Here is a 23,085-nt window from a genome sequence, read left to right as displayed (position 1 = left end):
TGGAAATCGCGTAGAATTTACTTAATCTTCACAGGATCTTCAGAAATAACTCTAAAAACTATTCGAAAACATTAAGAGCTAATACAATGAATAAAATTAAATCATCAGAATTCAAATCTTGAAATCGTACAGATCGTTATGCAAAATAAGAATTGTTTATACCGATTGCAAGGAACTTGTAGAATTCTTTCCTTCTTTAATAACTTCAAAAAGCTGAGAAAAATATCCTCGAATTTTGTTCGATCTTTGTACTCTTTCGAATTGGTCAAATCAGCTTGCCACGATCACAATAAAAATCGCAAGAATTTCGAACACATCCAATTTTGATCTCGCATAAAGATCCGTAGTCCAGCTATCGGTGAAAGGATATAGTAGATTTTCGAAATCGCCGGTCGCGCCAAGTATCTTTAGCCAATTCCAAGACTGCGTGAGCGTGTGATTGGAATGGGTGCGTGAAAGTGTGTTGGAAATGTGAAATTGGAATAATACAATAACCGAATGACATTGCCAGGTGCGCTACCGGCGAGGCCTGGCCGAACATCATGCTGTCGTGCATCAAGGGACGTCCGTGCGACGTGAAAGCTGGCAAACAAGAGGCGGGCGGCTGCGGCTCGAACATAGCGTACGCCTACTTCGTCTCGTTCATCTTCTTCTGTTCATTCCTGATGCTGAATCTGTTCGTGGCCGTCATCATGGACAACTTCGACTACCTGACGAGAGACTCGTCGATCCTCGGCGCTCATCATCTCGACGAGTTCGTCAGGATTTGGGCGGAGTACGATCCTAGCGCGACAGGAAAGATCCATTACACCGAGATGTACGACATGCTGAAGAACATGGACCCGCCGTTGGGGTTTGGCAACAAGTGCCCGAACCGGCTAGCTTATAAAAAGCTGATCAGGATGAACATGCCGGTGGACAGCGACGGGAAGGTCAAGTTCACCACCACGCTGTTCGCCCTGATCCGCGAGAATCTCAGCATCAAGATGAGACGCGGTATTTAATTGCAATATTGATCGACGTTTTGTATTTGATTTTTACCATTAATGCATAAAATCCGCAGTCTTAATGATCATCATATGGTCGAATAGATTGTCATTGACTCACTATAATCGTCTGGATGTCGCTGCGAGTGTATTTGATGTTGGCACTTCTTTTCAGCCGACGAAATGAATCAAGCGAACGAGGAACTGAGGGACACGATCAGAAGTATCTGGCCGCTGCAGGCGAAAAAAATTTTGGACCTTTTGATACCTAGGAATGAAGGTACAAGCAGTCATTGTAGCTAAAGAGAGATCTAGATCGGGCATGAGTACGAATTTCCTTTGGGGAGCACTGTTGTGGCTCTGGGAGCTGCGGTGCCACGCCCACTAAGAAAGGGCTACGCCTACTGTGCACAGAGGAAGCAGACTAGACAGTATTTTGTCTCTTTTTCTATCCTTTTCACTAAAGTATTGCCATCGAGACAGTTCAGGGAGCTTTCAGGACAAAAGTTTACCTAGTCAATCCTGAGTGTGCTCAGTATTGAAGCCCTTAATATTTGAGAAAAGGGTAGGCAGTCTTCGAAATTTAGCAATTCCAGAAATTGTATACCATGCTCGGTCTAGATCTACTCGGCGAGAACAGGTCTAACTACTCGAATTCGTTGGTTTTCCAGAATTAGGCAGAGACAAGCTGACCGTTGGTAAGATATACGTCTGCCTTCTGATACTCGACAGTTGGAAGACGACCAGGTTTGGTCAGATAGAATCGACCGGACAGGTGAGTGTCCTAACAGTCTTTGTTTCCGGGTGTGTCTCAAGTCGTACGAAACTTCGAAAAACCCTAGCGATATGTCTTTTATTCAGACGAGCAGAACCTCCGTGCTGTGCTCCTACGACTCTTCTCTCGATTCACTCTAATCTCTCTGTGTTTTCGATCGATATCGATCTTGTTTATCGGATTGGATCGGATTTTCGAGCATGAGAGACTCGTGGGAGTTAGCCGAGGGCCCAGTTCGAATGGATGTTTGTCGTTCGCTTACTTCGTGATAGGATTTCACATGGCCGATGTGAAACTCACGTCTCGAATAGAACATCTCCAACTACTCCAGAGTAGCTTCTTGACCACCCACGAAAGCTTAGCATCGCGGAGTTGCGATGGCGTTTGGAACATTATTCGTTGTTCATTGATTCGATAGCCATCGACGATGAATCGTTGATGATAGCGAAGCTTCAAATTGAAAGGACTAGATTAGAAAATGCGATTCTAAGCTCCCCTCCCGAGTCCCATAACGTGTTCTGACGCTGTATTTGACTGTGTGCTCAGTAGTGACGAGAATTTCGTGGATTCGGATCTGCACTCCCAGTCTGAAAGATAGCACTGGCTGTCTTTCGTTTCTCAGTGACACAATGTCGCAGCGGATGAGAGAGTTATAAACTCAAAAAATAGTCACGCTATTTCTAATGTGAAATCGTTGTGAGAAGGAGGCTTCAATATTCAAATCTGTGGTCAATTCTGTCACTAGAGAAATTTATTAATATTTTTACAAACGTTTCAAAGATTTCAATCGTTGCTCAATTTTTATTCGCTTCGTACCGCAGAAATAGAAGCTCCATGCATTACATTGAGGCTAGGTTTATCGCTGTACTATATCTTTTAACAAAATTATCGCAAACGGAACTTTTCTTCGAAGAAAAATACCATTATTTATTGCAATCGCGAAGTTGTCAATGTGTGATCGAGAAACGAGAGATACGCATAGATATGTGCAATCTTTTCGGCTGCGAAAGTGTTCGAACGACCGAAGAAAATATCGATGTCGCGATCGTTCTCTCAACGACCTGTTCGATCTTCTCAAGGATCACGTTCAATCGTCGCGAGAACGAATTCGACCGATCGCGTGATTAGATTCGATCAGTTTCGAACGAAGGAAGAGAAATCTCTGTCGAATTAGCCAGATTCAATATGTGTAGAAAAGCAGTTCGATGTGTCACCCCTCCTTGAACGTCACGATGCAGATTTGGTGCAACCGATCGACCTGTTCACTGGATGGTCTCGATCCCACTCGATCGACTCTGAACAGAAATTCATATTCTCTATCTCTGGGGAAATTAGAGAATAACGATTTGACTAATATACGTAGAGAATCTGTATTCGATTTCCCTCGTGAACAGGTCGACGTAGATTGTGTTTTCAGTCGATACATCGTCTGCTCATCTCTATTTTCTCTAATAGAGAAAGAGAGCTTGCGGAATCTGGTTTACCTGACTAACAAAAATCATCGAGATTTAATTTGACGAGCGGACGATAGATCGACGCGAGTTACGAACCACTTCTCTAGAGACTTAGGACGATACGTGGTTTCTTTGAATGAGTTTACGATACTAGATCATTAGAGGAGAATCTGTGTGTTGAATTGATTTACGTGTTTACCCACTTAACGAGTCATAGAAAACGAGTATTATAATACAGATTTGAGTTTTGAGTTTTTTAGAGTCTCAAATCTGAGCGAGTTTTATAGATCTGTCAATTTATTCAGATATATAGAGATTACGTTCGCTGTTATTTGTTACTATATATCATTGTTCTTATTGTGACATTAGTGTAGGAGTAATTTAAATACGATTATATTATTATATATCGTTCTATTATTCTTATGATTTTTTGATTATTATTAATATTGACTACAGACTAGGTTTATGTAATTGTTATACCCAGACAAGAGGATGTTCACGCAGCTCTCAATCATCTCTTTGTGTCTTTTCTCTTTGTTTTCCAGAACGATAACGATCTTATCGATAACGATAATGCTGGGCAAAGTCCTGCAGCCCAGGCGGTAGTACTTAAACTTTTCTCTTACTTATTATCATCTTATACACACGTTTCCTTTCTCGTTTTCGTTCGTTTCTTTTCTTTCCACAACGTCTCACCCATTTTCTTTCTCACACACCAGTTTTTTAACTCGATCGAGGATCCACCGATCGCCGCTTTGAACCGCTTGATTAATTAATTCAAAGATCGACGATACACTATTGAAATCGTCAAGTGAACGCTGCTATCGGTCGATCTTCCTTGTACATAAGACCGTTCTCATTTCTTTGATATATTTCACTTGATCGTTAACTCGCGCAGAGACACAGAAGCCACATTCAATCTCGTTCGTGTACATACTCGCGAGAAATGTATTTAGAGACCGGTCGATTCGAGGGAATCGATCGATTCTGTACATAAATTCTGTACCGTAGAGTTCCGATTCGAACAGCCATATTCTATAGAAACCGGCGGTTGTATCTCTGCCCTGTATCTTTTCTCCGGTCTTGTACAATTCTTTTTCTATGCATCGACCAACACGACGCACACGATTGATCCACGAAACACCGTTCACACGAACATCTTCTTTAATCTTCGTTTACCTCTCGCATCGTAGACATCTGTCCATTCGTTTCTCACCTTCTCTCACCACCTCCACCTGTTAACCGGGCGGGGGCATCTTGAAATTGACAATTGAAAATTTTGCCTTCTTCGAGCATTAAATTCGACCACAATTTCATACAAAATCGTTCTATGCTTCAACGAGGAATATTATTCTGATCAGTATTGATACAGTTTGCATCAATGGAGATAACTATTATACGGCTACAGAGAAAGAATCATACACTAGAACTACTCAGTCTAATTTTCGTGAAATACAAATTTTTTAATCTACGAATATCGAGATTGTAAATTGCATCTGTGGGGAACTGTTCAATGAATTTTTATTCTGGGCCAGATATTTGAATCTTTTCTGAATGTAAATAAAAATATGTTTCACTGGGACACATCGTTTTCGTTTCGAAATATTCAACTAGCTAACTCGTCCAGCCCGGTTAGCAGACTGATCGCAATCGTGGCTGTCGTTCAATTCGCCAAGGAGACAAGAGAAAACGGCAATGCAGAACGAATAAACAGCCACAGTTGCGAGAATGAATCGCCAGTGACACACCCACGAACACACACACACAGACGCTCGAACTTTTTTCGTCTTTCCTTAGGCACTCGACGTATTACAGAAAGTAGTTTACCTAGAGCATCCGTCGGGTCTCACACGACACATAGAGCTCTTAGAAACTTTTTTAGTCTCTACCTACAAAGAACCTCCTTTCTCTAACAGCACGTTTTCCTCTTCAGATAATAAACAATTAGTCTAGGATTAATACTTGAACTACTAGTTGAGCCGCGCGCGCCCGGTTTTCCGCGTCCTCGCCGAAACAAATTACACAAAAACGTTCTCTTTTTCCGGAGAAAATTTTCGTGACATTTTCCAAAATGTTCGGACGATTATGCGTGTTTAAGAGAAAGCGACGCGGAAAGCCGGGAACGCGTCGAGAACATTTTAGTGGTCGTGTCGGTGTCACGTGGGCGTGGTTCGCACGTGGCATCGCCCACGTGGATCGGCTCTTTGTCCCCGAGAACACGATCTAGCTGCGTGCAAGTAAGTTACACCTAGCCGATCGAGCCCTCGTAGAAACGATCTAGATCGGGATTGATCACCGGAGAACACCCAACTAGCTCGCCTTTTGCCTCGAGTGTGTCGCTCCTTCGTGTTACTTTAGTGTCACGGTTTAGCCGTCTTTAGCGAACTTCTCGTTTGTCTATTAGATCGAGCCCGTCTCTCTCTTTCTCTGTCTCTCTTTAATCTAGTCTAGAATAGTGCCCGAACATAGTCGATCCTAGATCGAGCATATCATAGACGTCCATTCTCTCGATTCCCATCTCGCTACAGCAACGAAACGATACTTCCAACTGTTTATCTCTCTCTCTCTCTCTCTCTCTCTCTCTCTCATTCTCTTTATTGTTCTATCTTGTGAATTCTATCCTTTCCTTGTTTCGTTTCCCAGAAGATCAACGTAGAAGTAGTCGAGCTAGAATTTTGTCGACGTTCTTTGCTAGCTGGATTGTCTCTCTCTCTCTCTGTATCTCTCTCTCCTTTCTCCCGTTGATTTATCCCAGTCTCTCTCTCTCTTTATTGCCCGTTGTACACCCTTTAAGGCTCGCCCGCAATCGCCACGTAGATTAGACACGAGGCTATAGACGATTTTCGAGTTAGATGAGTACCGTCTTTCGGTAGACAGGTTGCCTTGGCTATTTACACGTACCGCGGGCTCCAAGATCGAACGGTGAAATCATTCTTTCTCAAGATTGATGTGCTTGTTAGACGGGTTTATGGAAGAACTCGAGATGTACGCGATTTTACATTTGTTCGGGGAACGATTAACATTTTATTTTTAAGGAAAGAGTTATATTTTTCGATTTTGATACATTCAGTGCACCGCGTAAAAATATTTAGTACACCAGTTAAAATATAGTAGATTTAGGGAGTTTAGGGACTTTCTACTAAGCAATCTACAGGGTGTCCCAAATATGTAGTACCTCCTCCAAAGGACTGCATGTTTGGGACACCCTTATAATAAAACTTTAAACGATTTAATGTTTTATATTGTCCTATTATGTTGAACCTATCAAAATTGTTAGAAAAAGCACATTTTTATTGAACTTCTGTCTCGTACGATCAACTCGGACAATTTTTCTTGTTGGTCTTTTCAAAATTTCCTCCAGACTGTTAATTCTAAGCTCTCGTCGTAGGACAATGTTTAAAAAAATATCGAAATCTTGTTCGTGAACAAATCTACAATCGCACTTGAATTCGTCTCTGACCCAGTCTGAATAAACGCAGAAATATTAATATTAGAAACAATGGTTCCACCATTTCAATGTTGCTGCCCGCCGTAGCTCTCTATCTCTGTCTTTCTCTGTCTATCTTTCTCTCTCTCTCTCTCTCTCTCTCTCTCTATCTCTGAACACGACCGCTTCTGATATACAAACACGGTTTTCTTTCCACAATTTGAACACGATCGACACCCGGTTTCTCAGCGGACACGCAAACAAACCACACGAACACCGACGCTCGAATTGACGCAGTAGACGCTCGAATTGACGAGCGGTTTTCGACCAGGGATATATATATATCTTTTGATTCTCGAAGCAAAACCAATGCTGTGAACAACCAAATGTTTCTCGCATCGATTCGAATTTTTCTCGACGGATCGATCACTCTGTTTTTTTTTCGAGTGATCCGATCGGGGAACGAGATGAATTCTTCTCGACGCGGATCAAGGGGAGAATCGACTTCCGACGGAAGTTTTTCTCGAACTTGAAGCATCCTGTAGCGCCGTGCTGTCCCAGCCTCTATTTATTTTCATTATAGTACAGGGTGTATTAAAAGTAATGATCATCCGTTCTAGGGGTGAGTCTACACCTCTGTGGAGATTTCTACAACCATCGGTGGACATTTGTAAGAGAAACTTGCCGCAAAATTGTTGATAACAAAGAAAATTGTCGGTAAAGTTAATTTTTACATCAAAACCTTCCACTCATCCAGAAAAGAAAAAGTTTGAACGAAGCCACATGTCGCAAACAAATAGTTATTGAGATATAAGCTGTTAAAGTTTTTCCAAATTTGATTGTGTGGAGTTATACGTATAGACAAAAGCCTATATTTACTACAGTCCACACGACCTTGGCGATGATACAGAACATAATCGTGTGCGTGCCTCGAGCAACGAAATTTAAAGGGACATTCGTCGCTAGATCGTCTCCCTGCCCATTTGAATCATAAATTTAAGGTTGTAAAATATGAAAGAATACCTTATATCCATTGTTATAAGAATATTAAATCTGTATTATAATAAAATGTTACCGTATAATTTTTTTAACGTATTTTGGTTGAAAAAATAAAAATAAAAATAGCTCGGTTGCAAAAAGTTGCAAAGTCACAAGGTATACAAATAGGCAGTACACGAACATGCATTTATTAATTTACTTACTGTCCACCTTAAAGATAAAAAATGTTTAGGATTTAATGAATCAGAGATAACAGTAATTCAACAAAAAGTGATGAAATCCCAATAAAAACATTCTGTAAACAGGAGCCAAGTTCTTATGGCAGTAAAAAGTTGTGAGATCAAACAAATTACGGCCAAGTTGGTTAGCTTAGAAATACCTCTTGCAATACTGAAAAAAGCGTTTGTAAAAATTAGTTAAAAAGAACGCTATTTAATTTTTACTGAATTATATGGAGGGCTAAATTATTCAAACTTGGCCGTTACTCTTTAAACCAATGGCCATAAAGGGTGTTAGGTAGCGGCCAAGTTGGAATAATTTAGCCCTCCATGTGACTCTTTAAAAATTAAATAGCGTTCTTTTTAACTAATTTTTACCAACGCTTTTTTCAGTATTGCAAGAGGTATTTCTAAGCTAACGAACTTGACCGTTACTTTTTAAACCAATGACCATAAAAGGTGTTAGGTAGCGGCCAAGTTTGAATAATTTAGCCCTCCATGTAAGTCATTAAAAATTGAATAGCGTTCTTTTAAACTAATTTTTACAAACGCTTTTTTCAGTATCGCAAGAGGTATTTCTAAGCTAACGAACTTGGCCGTATTTTGTTTGATCTCACAACTTTTTACGGCCATAAGAACTTGGCTCCTGTTTACAGAATGTTTTTGTTGGGATAATATGTTACCGTACCTCACTGTTCGTCCAGCGGATTAGGCGATATACCTGTAAAGGACGTTATAGCAAGCAAAAAACGCATGCGAATCTTCAACCCCGACTAATCGACAACACGTGCGACGGGCCCATCGAAGCAACGAGCGGACTACCCTTATAAATCACGTCAATGACGACCGAAGACAATGCCAAAAGGAATTTCTTTGACAGTTTCCCCACTTCTCAACCTAAAGTCCTTCCGACACACCCCCGTCCAATTAGCAAATGCAACATTTCCCACCAAAATGAAAAACCGAGGTGACAACTGCAGTACTATTTTGACCGTGGTCGGAGCAACTTTTTCCCGTTCGCTGTCACGATTTTGCATAATGTGCTGTGTTGTGCTTCAAACTTATTAAGACGTATTCGCACAAATGGCAGTATCCTGTTGATCCGACGGAGGAACAGAAGATTCTGAAAAATTTTTAAGTACCTTGACATTAGTATTTCATAACCCAGGATTAATATTATATTCTTATGTGTAACAATGGATATAAGGTATTCTTTCACATTTTGCAACTTCTTTATGATTCGAATGGGCAGGGAGACGATCACTTGGTACGGGCCTAGCGACGAATGTCCCTTTAAATTTCGTTTAGCTTAAAGCACGCACACGATCACGTTCCGTCTCATCGACACGGTCGTGTGGACAGTAGTAGTAGGCTTTTGTCTATACGTATAATTCTACACAATCAAATTTTGCAAGAACTTTAACAGCTTAAATCTCGATAACTATTTGTTTGTGACAAGTGGCTCCTTTCAAACGTTTTCTCTTCTCGATGAGTAGAAGGTATTGATGCAAAAACAAACTTTAACAACAAGTTTCATTGTTATAAACAATTTTCCGGCAAGTTTCTCTTACAAATGTCCATCGATGCAGAGGTGTATATTCACCCCCAGAACGGATGATCATTACTTTTTATACACCCTGTACATGTTGAATAAAGATTAGTTCGATACTGTTTCAGTGCTCCATTTTTATACAGAATTTTTAGGCTAAATTTTTGTACGTCTAGAATTCTTGATTTTTTCAAACCTGACGGAATTTTTGTGTACGTCTAGGATTTTTCATATCTTCGAACTTGTCACAGAAAAATGTAAAAATGTTTCTTACCGTTTGTTGACCTGCGAGAAAAATTGCTATTTGGCATAACCGCGTGAGGATTCTGCGGCTGCGGACAGCACGGAAGTAGCGCGGAAAGTGTTGCAGAACGCTTTGCGCAGATTTGTTGGTATTCAAAGTATTCAGAGTTGCGAGTATACAGTTGACAGTAGATGAATTGTAGCCAGTAATGTGCCCTGGCGTGCATAGGCATGTCCAGAAGGCTAATTAAGAAAACGTACACTTGCGGCCATTTATGTGTGTGTATATACGATATATAAATACGCATATACAATATACGTACGATTGTCTATGAGCGTGTATATCGTATATACGAAATTATTAGCTCCCATGTGTAGCTCTCCCTCGCCCCTGTCACGTTTGTTCGTTATGGTTGGCTTGTGTACTATGTTTGTCCACGGTTTGTTCGCATAATGTGTATTGGTACGTTTAGAACGAGGTGTACGCCAATCGTCGACGTTCCTCTAACGACGCACCATGATTTTTCATCAAACATACAATTGAATATTATTCATATTTCTACAGATATCTGGAATTGCATAAACGACTGTGTGCAAAGGCTATTTTTATTTCGTGGAACTTAAATTAATGTAATTAGGGATATTGTTCCGTTTATTCGAAGGTGTTCTTCAATTTTTCAGAACATTTATTAATCTTCAATACTTTTTCTTGAAATTATCATTACCATATTGGAAAGAAGAATGAAGAAAAGCTTTCTGGACAGTATAACGTTAACGTATTTCTAATCGTGACTAGTTTCTAATTTATAGTACACAAAGTATAATGAAGATGGAATAAATTGAAGCTACGATTGAAACAAAAATAGCAAAAGTATTCCAGAATCTGTCAGATAAGGAGGAGGATAAACTCTCGTTCGACGTTTCTAACAAATTGTGTGTAAAAATAAGAGGAACGTGAACGGTTCGCGCGCAACGTGTATGTGTTGCATGCTTACTAACGTTTGCATACTCCCCACAGTGTCGCGAAACGTTCCCCTCGAATCAGTGTTCCCGATTGCATACCGTACTTGTACGCTCGCTCGTATTACATAAACTTATATTATACAATATTTATCTTCTATACACGTGTATATATTAATCTATACACAAACGAACAGTACCGAATAATATAAAACCCTAAGGTGCTTGTACGTAAGATACAGCACCTTCTGACATACATATACAGGCTTTGCCGGAGTACGATCCACCTATACCAAAAAGAAAGAAAAAGGAAAACCAAAAATGAAATGAGAAAACGATTCGCATCACGATTTTGTCTGAACTCTCTGTACATGTATCCGCACACACACACATGAGTTATTCAGATGCGTGCCTTGTCGCGAGCTTTCTTAGCCGACACTTTTTAAGCGCACCGTCACGATATATTATACTCTTTACTGTGTTCTTATGGCATGGCCTACATTTTATCTTATTCGTCCGATGGGCAACAAAAAGAATATCTGTTTTTCTAACACTGTTTCACTATCGCGCAGCCCTCCGATATCCGAACTCTATCCGAACGATATCCCATCTCTCTCTTTCTCTGTCTCTCTCTCTCTCTCTTTCTCTTTCTCTCGATCCAAAGTGGCCGCGCAACGAAAGGAAATAAAAGGTGAAAGACGAGGAAAGCCTGTATGTGCCTGTACAATAGCCCCGTTGTGCCGAATAAATCATGGATTGGTTCGTGGATCGAGCGATCGTCGGAACGTCGTCGATCGACCGGATACGGAGAACCAATACCAAGTAGCGAAACTATCGAAAAACAAAACAATAATCTCAAAAAATAAAAAAAACAACAACATAAAAACGACCGACCACTGTCGATCAGCTCTGATAGCCGGTGTGGTTTCACACGTTCGACTTTAGCAATCGGCCTTCCTCAACTGCATACTGGACGTGACGGCGGTGAATCACACCGGAAATAGTCACGGGACCGGAAGTAGGGCGAACAGCCTCGAGCCGGTGGTACGGCCGACGCCCGATAGGAAGCTAGACCAACGCAAGGAGCTCCGAGAGGAAGACGATGGGACCCTCGGGGTCCATGCAGCCGCCGAGCACAGGTATCTCGTCATTTTCAAAATAGCTCGTCCCTCCACGCGTGTATTTTGCCCAACGACCACGTGCTTCTCGGCCACGTGGTTCTCGAGTCACGTGGGGATTCCGGAAAATCTGCTCCGTGGATTTTGTTCAAAATTGATTGTGAAGTAGTGTTTGAGAAATTAGGTGGAGTTTAAGTAATCAGTTTGCTGATTTACAATTAATTTATCGATTACAACCCTTTCAATTTTGTTTTAACATAGTAATGATACCGGAAAATCTGCTCCATGGATTTTGTTCAAAATTGACTGTGAGGTAGTGTATGAGAAAAATTAGAGGGAGTTTAAATAAATTTTTTAGTGATTACAGACCTCTGAATTTTGTTTTAAGTCGAATGTAATATGGTCACCGGTTTTTCGCAATTTTTTCAAGTAGCGTATTGGAAATTAGAGGGAGTTCAATTAATTTTTTTAGTGATTAAAGAACTTTGAATTTTTTTTAAAATCAAATGTAATATGGTTACCGGTTTGCGGAATTTTCCCATAAAAAAAGTATTTGCGTGTGATCAAACAACTTTGAATTATGTTTTAAATCAAATGTAATATGGTTACCGGTTTGCGGAATTTTCCCATAAGAAAAGAATTTGCGTGTGATAAGGGAGGGACGAGCGTGTATCGTTGAAAATTTCGCGACGGAACCGGGTCTAGGCGTCAAGAAGATTGGATCGAAACGTGGCGATCGAGCTAATCTGGCCTGCGTTCTGATTTCAGAAATAAAAAGGTGAACTGGAAGATGTCCCACCAGTACGATATACTAGGCAGCAGCGGAGAGAGTAGCCAGGGAGGGGGTGGGTCTGGGGTTGTACCCGTAGTTAATGACGAGGATCGCGCCCCCGAGCTAGAGCCATTGCTGGCTGAGGTGCCCTCCCAGCAGGATCAAAACTACTACTACCACCATCACCATCACGACCAATACTACGATACCGACAAAGATCTATACTATGACCATCACCACCACCACCACCATCACCATCACGTTCACCATCATCATCATGCTCACCGACCACCCTCGTATTATCAACACCAGAAAACCTACGCACCTCGCTCCTCGATCCGTTACCAGAAGGTCTCTTGGCTCGATTCAATTCAATTAACAACCCTCTCGCGAGATATCGATAGCTCTAATCGAACCCCACGCGATCGGTCACGTTTAGACGTCGATGTATAGGGTGTTCCATAACGGCTGGCACAATTCGTCATGAATCGACCGCGGATCTTTATGCAAAATAGAAATTGTCTCCGTCGATTGCAAGACACAGGAGTCAAATAGAAATTTTTTAATAATCTATGATACTACTGTTTCACATTCCTTCTATTCGCTCTTCTCGTAAATGCATAAAATCCGCTAGTCGTAAGTGAACTGTGGATCTTCACGCAGAATAAAGATCTGTATCGCAGGATTTTAATTTCATTCTTTAATCTCAACTACTTATTCTTACCAAAATGCATAAAATCCACAGTCACGAGCAATCCTGCGTACCGAACCGATGAGGTAAAAATTTATTCTGCTGTTTACTTCATTGTTTGAAGCCTGTGACAATGTTCAACTCGCCTGGCCTTGAAGTAATTTTGCAAATTCGTCCCTTTCGGTTCAGTTCGCAGTATCCTCTCGGAGAATCGTTCCACGATCTATGAAAGATCCTGTACAACAATCCGAGCGATCGAGCTTCGCGAATCGTAGACCGCGCGTGTCTGTAGAGTCGGTAGATCTTCGCGGATCGGCAAGCTTCTCTTAGATTTTAGATCGATCGTCGCGGCCGATTAGATCGGAGTTGGATGCGTCGCGGAACGGAAGCCATCTTTCTCTTAGCTCGGCGAGACTACGCAAATTAGATCTTCTAATTAGCTTTTTTTGGAACACTCCTCGGTAGTACGGAGCTTTGCGTTCTTCACAGACATACATACATACGCGTAGCCACACATACACACAGTTGTGCGTTTCTCGATCGGCTGCTACTGTTCTGTTCGCTGCTCACACGACAAAACTAGATCATTTAGGGTAGACTTAGATCTATAGATCCGGACTCGCGAGACAATTAGAGACACGACTACGTTCCCGCGGCCGATCGATCGGGACAATTGGACACCGGGATCCAGCGTGATAGATTAGGATCGAGGTCGACTCGGCGTTTTTTTATGAAAACTCTTGCTACACGGAATATTTAAAAAATTTCAAACAACAATAACTCAGAATTCGTCCAGCGAATGATCTTTCGTTGCGATCAGACTGCGGGTCTCTCTGCGAAACAAGAATTTCCTTCACTTGTTTCAAGAAACAGGAGCCGAAGAGAAATTTCTTTCTTCTTTGAACGCCTTGGATTGTAACATCGAGTCAGGCTCTTACTAAATATATTGTTGTTGTATAGACAATACAGTAAATATAAATTTCCTTGTTCCTCTAAGTTCTGAACGATGAAGAAGTAACCCTTTGAAGTACAATCGCAAATCAACGTTCAAGTCATCGTAGTAAAGGGGAGACTTCCGTTTATCAGTTCCCACTGAGAACGCGGTAAATAAAAATGGTACGGATGGAGTGATTTCTCATTCGTCAAATGCTAAATGAAGAAGATCAACTTCTCGCTCCGTTTCATAATACAGAAGGGTTTGCAGTTTGAACTAAAGGGCGTGAAAGTAGAGACTTCACCCTTCGAGATGAGTGACAGTTTCTGAATTTCGTGGAGTGACACGATAAAGTATAGACTATCCAAGAATACGAGTGCGTCGAGTCGATCTTGGTCGTCGTTAGCGTGTGTATCTGTAAATACAAGAGAATCTAGAACCGATCTTGTCTAGCGAGCCACCTAGATGAACAACCTAAACCACCACCTGTCACCACCTCATGACCTCCATACGAGAATCTCTAACCGTTTAGTATATTCGACGTCGGTACATATATTCTATATATACATATATATATATATTTTCTATATATACTAATACTAGAGTAACCCCACCCTTGTCCCTAGCTGCTTTCACAGCCTTGAGAATTGTTCTCGAGAGCAACGAAGCATTCGCGCACTCACGCCCGCACTCACAGTCCGCGAGTGCCTCGTTCTCCGTGTCTCTCGTTGTTTGTCGTAAATTCCATTATGTATGTCCGCATAATCCCGGTAAGTAAATCTCGTAAAACCACCTCTGGAAAAAAAACCGAGTCTCCGAACTGGAAAGGTAGCGACAAACCCGGAACCCTGAACGAAGACTCCGCACCATCCGCCTATCTATCTGTCTATCTACCTATCACTAACCTCTCTGTCTGTCTTCTTTTCGATCCCTCGAAGAGAATCGAACCCCAGATAAAAAAAAAAAGAACCCGAAACAACGAGACTACTCGGTGGAGTGCATGTGCATGCCCGAGAAGAGACTCTTTTTGAACTGCATGCCTGTTCTGAACACGCGCGCACATGTGCTTGTATACCGTCTATACTCTGCTCCAGTTTCGCTGATTGTTCTTCCCATTTCTTGCCACGCGATTATACGTGTACTGTCGCTCGTCGAGCAAACGAATGCCAACTTAGCACGATGCTGCGGCCAACCCCTTCGTCGAGGTCACCCTCAGTGCTCCACGCTCTCGATAAACAGGTGCCCTTAAAGATCCACGCGCTGATCTCCTCTTCTACTTTAATTCCTAAAAATTATCCCTATTATGAAGACCACTCAGAAAAGCTGTCCCGAATTTTCCGAAAATGTCTCCAACTGTCCCAAGGCTTGCGATCAGAGGCTCCAATGCCGATTTTACGGCTGGAATGTAGACGAACAACCCTAATCCCTAAAATTCCAATTGTGAATGATGAAGACCACTCAGAAGCTGTCCCGAATTGTCTTAAACTGTCTCCAATGCCGATTTTACGGCTGGAATGTAGACGAACAACCCTAATCCCTAAAATTCCAATGATGAAGACCACTCAGAAGCTGTCCCGTATTGTCCGAAACTGTCTCCAACTGTCCTAAAGCTTGCAATCAGTGGATCCAATGCCAATTTTCTGGCTAGAATGTAGACGAAGAACGGTTCAAGGACACAGATGGAGGGACCTTGGACGCAGGGGTAGGTCGCTCCCGGAGGCAAAAGGCGTCTCGAGTCGAGAAAGATGATTCGTGCGCGCGAGGCGGAAATCGTTAGTACCGAAGGCAAAGAACCGGCTCTTGAACACCCCGACTTATCCTTTTAAATCTCCTCGACCAAAGTTTTGCTCGTTTGGTACGGTGTTCCCTAATCGACGAGTCTGTTCGTTTAGATGGAGCTTCAGGACGTCGTGGTTAGCGACTCGCGAGCCGGTAGTCTCGAGAGTCTCACACACGCAGCAGAGAGACTTCATCCGCCTGCCCATCCAGCTAGACATCCGTCGCGTTCACCCAGTTTAAGGTACGGTACATACACCCGGAAATCCTGAAATCCTGGCCAAAGATACACGCTTATTTGTTGAATCTTTTCGTTGAATCTATACGTTGAATCTATTCGTTGAATCTAGTCGTTGAATCTATTCGTTGAATCTATTCGTTGAATCTATTCGTTGAATCTACTCATTGACTTTACTCAATGAATCTATTCATTGAGTAAAGTCAATGAATCTAATCATCGAATCTACTCATTGACTTTACAAGATGAGTCAACTCATTGACTTTACTCATTGAATCTAATCATTCAATCTATTAATTGAATCTAACCATTGAATCTATTAATTGAATCTACTCATTGGTTTTACTCAATGAATCTACTTATTGACTTTACTCATTGAATCTAATCATCGAATCTATTAATTGAATCTACTCATTGGCATTACTCATTGAATCTACCCATTGTTTTTACTCGATGAATCTACTCATTGGTTTCTCGCAATGAATCTTCTCATTGGTTTCACTCAATAAATCTACTCATTGATTTTACTCATCGAATCTATTAATTGAATCTACTCATTGACTTTACGCATTGAATCTAATCATCGAATCTATTAATTGAATCTACTCATTGACTTTACTCAATGAATCTATTCATTGAGTAAAGTCAATGAATCTAATCATCGAATCTACTCATTGACTTTACTCGATGAGTCAACTCATTGACTTTACTCATTGAATCTAATCATTCAATCTATTAATTGAATCTATTAATTGAATCTAATCATTGACTTTACTCATTGAATCTAATCATCGAATCTATTCAATGAATCTACTCATTGACTTCACTCAATGAATCTACTCATTGGCTTTACTCATTGAATCTAATGATCGCATCTATTAATTGAATCTACTCATTGGCTTTACTCAATGAATCTACTCATTAACTTTACTCATTGAATGTAGTCATTGAATCTATTAATTGAACCTACTCATTGAATCTACATCGTTCAGTATATTCATTGAGTCTATTTATTGAGTTTATTCATTGAGTCTATTCATTGAATCTCTTCATTGGAGTCTATTCATTTCTTTCCGTAGAAGGCACTCGCCGGTGATGCCCGGGTCGCAGTCGCCGCGTCGAACGAGGAACGATCATCACGCTTACTATCGCCACGATGGACCGGGGTTCAGCGACACGGTCAGCAACGTGGTCGAGCTTCAACGGCACACCCATCATCCACAGTCACATTACAACCACCGGCCCTGGAGGCGAGGTACAAGACAGAAATGATAAGTGAACGGGAACGCGGTGCAACGATACGAGTTCTTTCACGAGCGGGTCCGAGCCGAGAATCTCCTTTCAGCGACAGAATCGATCGCTGATCGATCAAACAGTCTCTAGATTCTCGTTGTTTCATGAACAATGTCTAGGCGTCTCAGTCTTGCCTTTGGAATTGTTTATAAATTGTAATCTGTGTGGTTCTTTCGTTATAGAATTTTTTAAAGGATTGAGAGACTAGTTCCTTCTTCGAAAGAACGTTCATTTGGAGCGATTTTCTGTCGACCTTCGAGTTTCAGCGCCGAAAATCAATGAATAGAACAGGTAACCATAATTTACTGTCAGAGTTTCGATCGAACCTCTCACAGATAGAAAAACAAAGGAGATTCACAGGCTCGCGGCTCGTTTGAAATACGAATGCCGCTATAAATGGTGTAACTCGCAAGAGGCAGAGGCTCTGTGTCACTCGATGTAATACGTTTCTTCGTTTTGTTCTGTTATGCGCCTACAAAGACTATTACGACCACTGCGACTATTACGACGATGGTAATTTCTTTGGCAACTCCGTTTGAATTCCCTGTTCCGAAGCAATTTTCTTATTACTCACGTACTTCGACTACGATCGTTTGGCTTTCAATCTTTCTCTTTCTCTCTCTCTCTCTCTCTCTATCTCTATCTCTATCTCTCTATCTATCTCTTCTATTCTTTTTACACGTCAACCAACACACACACACACAAAAACAAACTTCACAGAGTCACATAACGACACGGAATAGATTGTTGTCTGCTCCACGCGACACCCACACACCCGTTAAAACGCTAACGAAAGACGAGGCTCGCAGTTAGTCGAACGACGCTTGTTCTGATTTTTTTGTTTCTCGAATCTTTCTGTATCTATTCACACGAACGCCCACCGTGCACGGGATTAGATACTCGCACACACAGGCTTCCGACAGCGCACCAGCACACTCGGCACACCTACACACGTAGGAGAATGCATCTGTTTCTGTTTCTCTCTCTCTCTCTCAATTTCTATCCCAGGACCTGTAGAATAGAGGATTATAGAGTAGCAAAGGACATGGCAACAGTTGTAGAACGAGCACGATCCCTGCAACACAACCGCGAAATTCGGAATAGAAAGAGAAATCATTATTCGAAAGAGATCCCCTTAGAAAAGTGGCATGTGGCTCGTTGGTGCGCCGATTGGTCGGATCGACCAGCAACGATTAGAACCGTCCCAGCATGAACATTGAACCCGTAAAATGCACAAGAACTGCACCTATCACCTGAACGGTCTACTCGACCGACTGTCTCGAAATTTTAGGCTTGAAACGGTTCCGAAAACACTGGGTCTGCAAGGTTGTTGCATACGAAATGTCGGATCTCGAACAGTAAAATTAGAGAAACATGGCAAAGGTTCTCCAGAACCGTTTCAAGAACCGTAGTCGATACCACAGACAGTTTTCAAGCCCCGCTTTAGGTGCTCTTATCTTTTGGTGCTCTGATCTACAAGGGTATAGCTAGTCGTAGATACCGAAGACGTTCAACACGATAGCTAGCGATATCTCGACCCTCTTCCTCGTATTCCCGTCGAATGGCGCTCGGCATCCCCTTTCGTATCGCAGATAGCGTCTACCCGTAGGTCTGAGAGTTTAGGCTAGAAGCTGAATAGGGAACGCACGAGGCAACTTAGGCCGTCTGTCCAACGATAAGTCACCGCAGAGAAGTTTACACGTCGAAGTGCTGCAGCCAATTGATAAGAGACGTCAATATTGCTGTCGTCGCAAACGCGTCTCTGCTTCCTGTACAGGGTGTCACAAATTTATATAATTATATCATATAATTTAGCTCATTGCTATAAACTATGAAATGGAAGAATATTATAAACAGAGAGGTGTTTCAAAATATTATATGAACTTCAACATCATTTTTGAAAACAACGGTTGAGTTCCTCTCACAAAGTTGGTCCTCATGACCAGTAAAACACGATTAAAAGAAATTGGTTTTTTTTACCTTGTATTTCACGTTCAAGATCAATTTTGTGGGAGGTTATGTCATTTTCGACTAAATCGGGGGTGTAGAATCCAGAGCTGGGGAAAATAGTATTTTAAATTGTAAATAGTAAATAATCCTATTTATTTTTTAAAGAATGTGTATAACTTTGAAAATATAATATTTTATTCGATGCAGTAATTTTTGAAAAAATAATTTTTATTTGATGCAGTAATTTTTTTGAAAATAGTATTTTATTTGAAGAATATTGAAAATATTTATATTTTGTCTTTATTTTCAATTTCAATGTTAAATATTATTGCTGAAAATAATTATTCAAATTCAAACATTTGTGAGTGTAAATCGTTTCTTAACGATAAGATAGATTGTATGTTTATGCGGTTTCCCAGAGTATTATAACAATGCAAAAAGTAAAATATTTTATTTCGTGTTTCTGGTTGTTAAAATAGAAATATTTTATTTTGTGGATCAAATTGTTGAGATAGAAATATTTTATTTTGAGGTTCAGATTGTCAAAATAGAAATATTTTATTTTCGAAATTGTATATCTTATTTAAAATACTATTTTCTTTAAGCAAAATAAAATCGAAAATATTAAATGGTATTTGAAATATTTGTGTTTCGCCAAGTGATGCCCACCTCTGGTAGAATCGCGCTATGGTGTCCGTGACACCCTGTACACTTTTAACGGGGCATAGGTGAAAGGTGCGCTTCTCTGACGCGACGCATCGTGGACAGAAGGTCTTCCATTATCCAGAAACAATAACGACGTGTTTCGTCAGGTCCGTGGAGCGCGACGACGAGTCCTGCCAGGACGCCCAGTCCCATTCGCCAAATCGAGCACGGTCGACATTACGGGACGACCAGTTTGGAGCAGCGTTCGAGAAGTCCCAGCCCCATTGGCGGCCGGCAGCCCGCCCACCCGCACCAGCATTATCATCGGCATCATCCCCATCAGCACAGTCATCCGGTGCTAGCGACCAGGAGGGAACCTCGTCGTCGACTGCCACCGACGCCAAACAAACCTCCGACCCTGCAGCTCAAACCGGCGAACATCAACTTCCCGAAGCTGAACGCGTCTCCGACCCACGGGCCCCATCTGATGAGTGGGCCCCACGTGCCCTTGCCGCCAGGCATGCATCCAGCGCCACCTGGTTTCGTGCCAGGCATGCAACCGAGCCATTGTCCGCTCAGCTTCGAACAGGCCGTCGCGATTGGGCGCGGGGGCCGACTACTGCCCAGCCCGGTGCCCAACGGGTACAAGCCGCAGCCGCAGGCTAAGCAGAGGACACCCAGGTGAGGCCCTGTCAATCTATCATGCGTCCACGAGAAGACGACACAGAGAATCTCGTAGGTATCTATGACCCACTGTCTGATATCCCCACTGATGTCTCGCTGTCCCTCCAGAACCTACAATCCCCACTCGGATGACGTTGACGCTAGAACTATCGAGCCCTAAACGAGATCGATGTATTTACGCTACCGGCTAAAAGTTTGGAATCACTTGCTGATTTTTGTACAAATCTTATTAAAAAATACACTCCTCGAAAGATTAAGGATGTTCTGGAGGTACATAAAAACGCGACAAAATTTTTGAAAATTTGACAAGATACAATTCTTACTAAATTAATGCAATTACCAAAGTTTGGGTTCGATTCACTGCACCGTTTAAGACTTATAGCAACTTAAAGTTTGCACATTTTAACACGTCTTCTTATGGAGAATTCATAAAATTCCATTTCAAACCCTATTTAAACCTTGAAAAAACGCAACTAGAAACTCCAGTTTTTTTATATGTAGTAAAAATTATGTAATTAATTATGTTAAACATTTATTAGGATCCACTAAACAGTTACAGAGCAAAAAAATTATAAACTGTTACAAAACGTCAAATTTATCGTGTTGTATCTCACTAGCATGGAAACGCGACAAGTGTAGACCACAGAGGGTACCGTATTCGCAAAAGTTTAATGCAAAATATACTCATGAATGGCTTTCATTGCCAATATATTGATGGATTTCGAATTTCTTGTACTTCTGTCTCCCATTGTACCTCCAGAACATCCTTAAGGAATCACCTCTGCGAACCCGAAAATATGCTACTAGTTTACACACGAAAGGCGTGTGTGTTATTCATAAACGAGGTGGTAACACACGTTATTAAGATTGTTAATTAAGTAGTCAGTGTCACACACACATGCACACATACACAAAAGAGGCATAAATTCGGCCGAGCAGCCTCCACGCGGTATGTCTTGGGTAATACTAACGCCGGCGGTAGTTTATTCAGAATTCAGAGACGTCATGCAGCCGCTGTACGTGACGCGGTAATTTCTGCGAATCACTAACTTCAAACAAAACTGCCATAGGTAAAGAATTGTCGCAGCGAGTTCATGGGGTGCTGAATCGAATCGGCAGAATCTCTGCTTCAATCTGAATTTCGGATCATGGTATTGCGATCATTTCTTGCCGAGATATAGCAAGTTAAAGGAATCATGGAAATTGTGCATATTTTAAGCATATCTTTCAGAAACACCTGGTATATCGAAATGTTAATGAAACTGAAAAAACAAACGAAGTGCCTTGAAGAGAAAGAAACGCTCTTTCTATTGCTTTTTTGCACAAGATTCTACGATAATTTTTCGCTTTCTGGAGCCAGTTAAAGTTAGAAAGCCAATATTTACTTCAATGTCGAATAACTCGAATAAAAAAAATCGCACAATAATCAACAACCACACATTTTACACAGGAAAGATAGCCCTTCCAAATGATATTATCGCGATTTTTAAAAAAAATTTGTTTCTCCCCGCGTGATGTTACAAAGTTGCACAAAACTTTTGTTAACCGTCAATGTTGTCTTTATCTCGCTATAACTTTGTAAAAAACCAACATGGCAACAATTTGATACAGGGCATCCGAAACTAGAGGTTTCACGCTTTCAAACCATTGTTTAACAATATCGATACAGCAATTTGGGCTGGAGTTAGGATCGTGTAAACTAGTAGCAATTTCCCTTAATTCTTTTGAGGAGTGTATTAACTAGGTGAATAATGTTTCCTAACAGATTTCAGCATTTTCTCATGTCCATACGAATTTATTCACGAATTGTTCGTGACTCGATACGGCTCTATAGTTCTAATGTTGAGAGTGGGATCTTGGAGATCCCCTGTTCCCCCACTGTCAAATCTTCTGCCATCTTCTTGTGGACGAAGAGTACTCCCTTCACCTTGATCTTTGTCTTCTCCTAGTTCTCCGAACTCGATCGGTCCTCCCTAACCACCAATTTTTAATTTCACCTTTCCCATCGATTTGTTTTCACATCAAAGTTAATCTTATTAGCCCTGTAGATTGAACCCCTATAGAACCCCGGTCATGTTACCCCACCCCCCATTGAATTAGCATGTCTTAGAGAAGGAAAGAGTTGCTAGTTGCTAGAAAGAAGACGAGTGAAAGGAATGCTGCTCGTATTGGTCAGAAGGGCACGCCAAACAGTCGCCCATACTAATCGAATCGGTGGTGATAGAGAGTAGCCTTGCCTCTGTGCCGTTTCGCTAGTCTTCTTTCCAACAACGTACAGTAGATAATGAGTTAAAGATTAGAATTTCGATACATCGTTTGCGATTCCAAACCCCGCCCAAGATTTCATTCCGCGTAAAGACGTCCACGATTTAA

The 23,085-nt window shown here is 41.4% G+C and overlaps 1 protein-coding gene across 21 annotated transcripts in view; it reads left to right on the top strand.

Annotated features, from left to right (window-relative positions):
• Nucleotides 1–23,085, top strand: part of Cac (calcium voltage-gated channel subunit cacophony) — a 192,370-nt gene that overhangs the window by 167,031 nt on the left and 2,254 nt on the right. For 8 of the 21 annotated variants that reach the window (XM_076430215.1, XM_076430224.1, XM_076430259.1 and 5 more), the window contains 10 exons: nucleotides 512–996; nucleotides 1,162–1,266; nucleotides 1,658–1,761; nucleotides 3,761–3,817; nucleotides 11,557–11,750; nucleotides 12,498–12,852; nucleotides 16,019–16,146; nucleotides 17,220–17,395; nucleotides 17,914–17,946; nucleotides 20,196–20,709. In XM_076430215.1, the coding sequence (XP_076286330.1) occupies nucleotides 512–996; nucleotides 1,162–1,266; nucleotides 1,658–1,761; nucleotides 3,761–3,817; nucleotides 11,557–11,750; nucleotides 12,498–12,852; nucleotides 16,019–16,146; nucleotides 17,220–17,395; nucleotides 17,914–17,946; nucleotides 20,196–20,709 (2,151 nt within the window). Of the gene's footprint in view, nucleotides 1–511; nucleotides 997–1,161; nucleotides 1,267–1,657; nucleotides 1,762–3,760; nucleotides 3,818–11,556; nucleotides 11,751–12,497; nucleotides 12,853–16,018; nucleotides 16,147–17,219; nucleotides 17,396–17,913; nucleotides 17,947–20,195; nucleotides 20,768–23,085 lie in introns of all 21 variants that reach the window. The other 13 variants (XM_076430272.1, XM_076430266.1, XM_076430353.1 and 10 more) reach the window with 9 other exon arrangements.

The sequence above is a fragment of the Lasioglossum baleicum genome, chromosome 1 (assembly GCF_051020765.1).
Source record: "Lasioglossum baleicum chromosome 1, iyLasBale1, whole genome shotgun sequence".
Taxonomy (NCBI): Eukaryota; Metazoa; Arthropoda; class Insecta; order Hymenoptera; family Halictidae; genus Lasioglossum; species Lasioglossum baleicum.
This window is presented reverse-complemented; position numbering and strand designations above follow the sequence as displayed.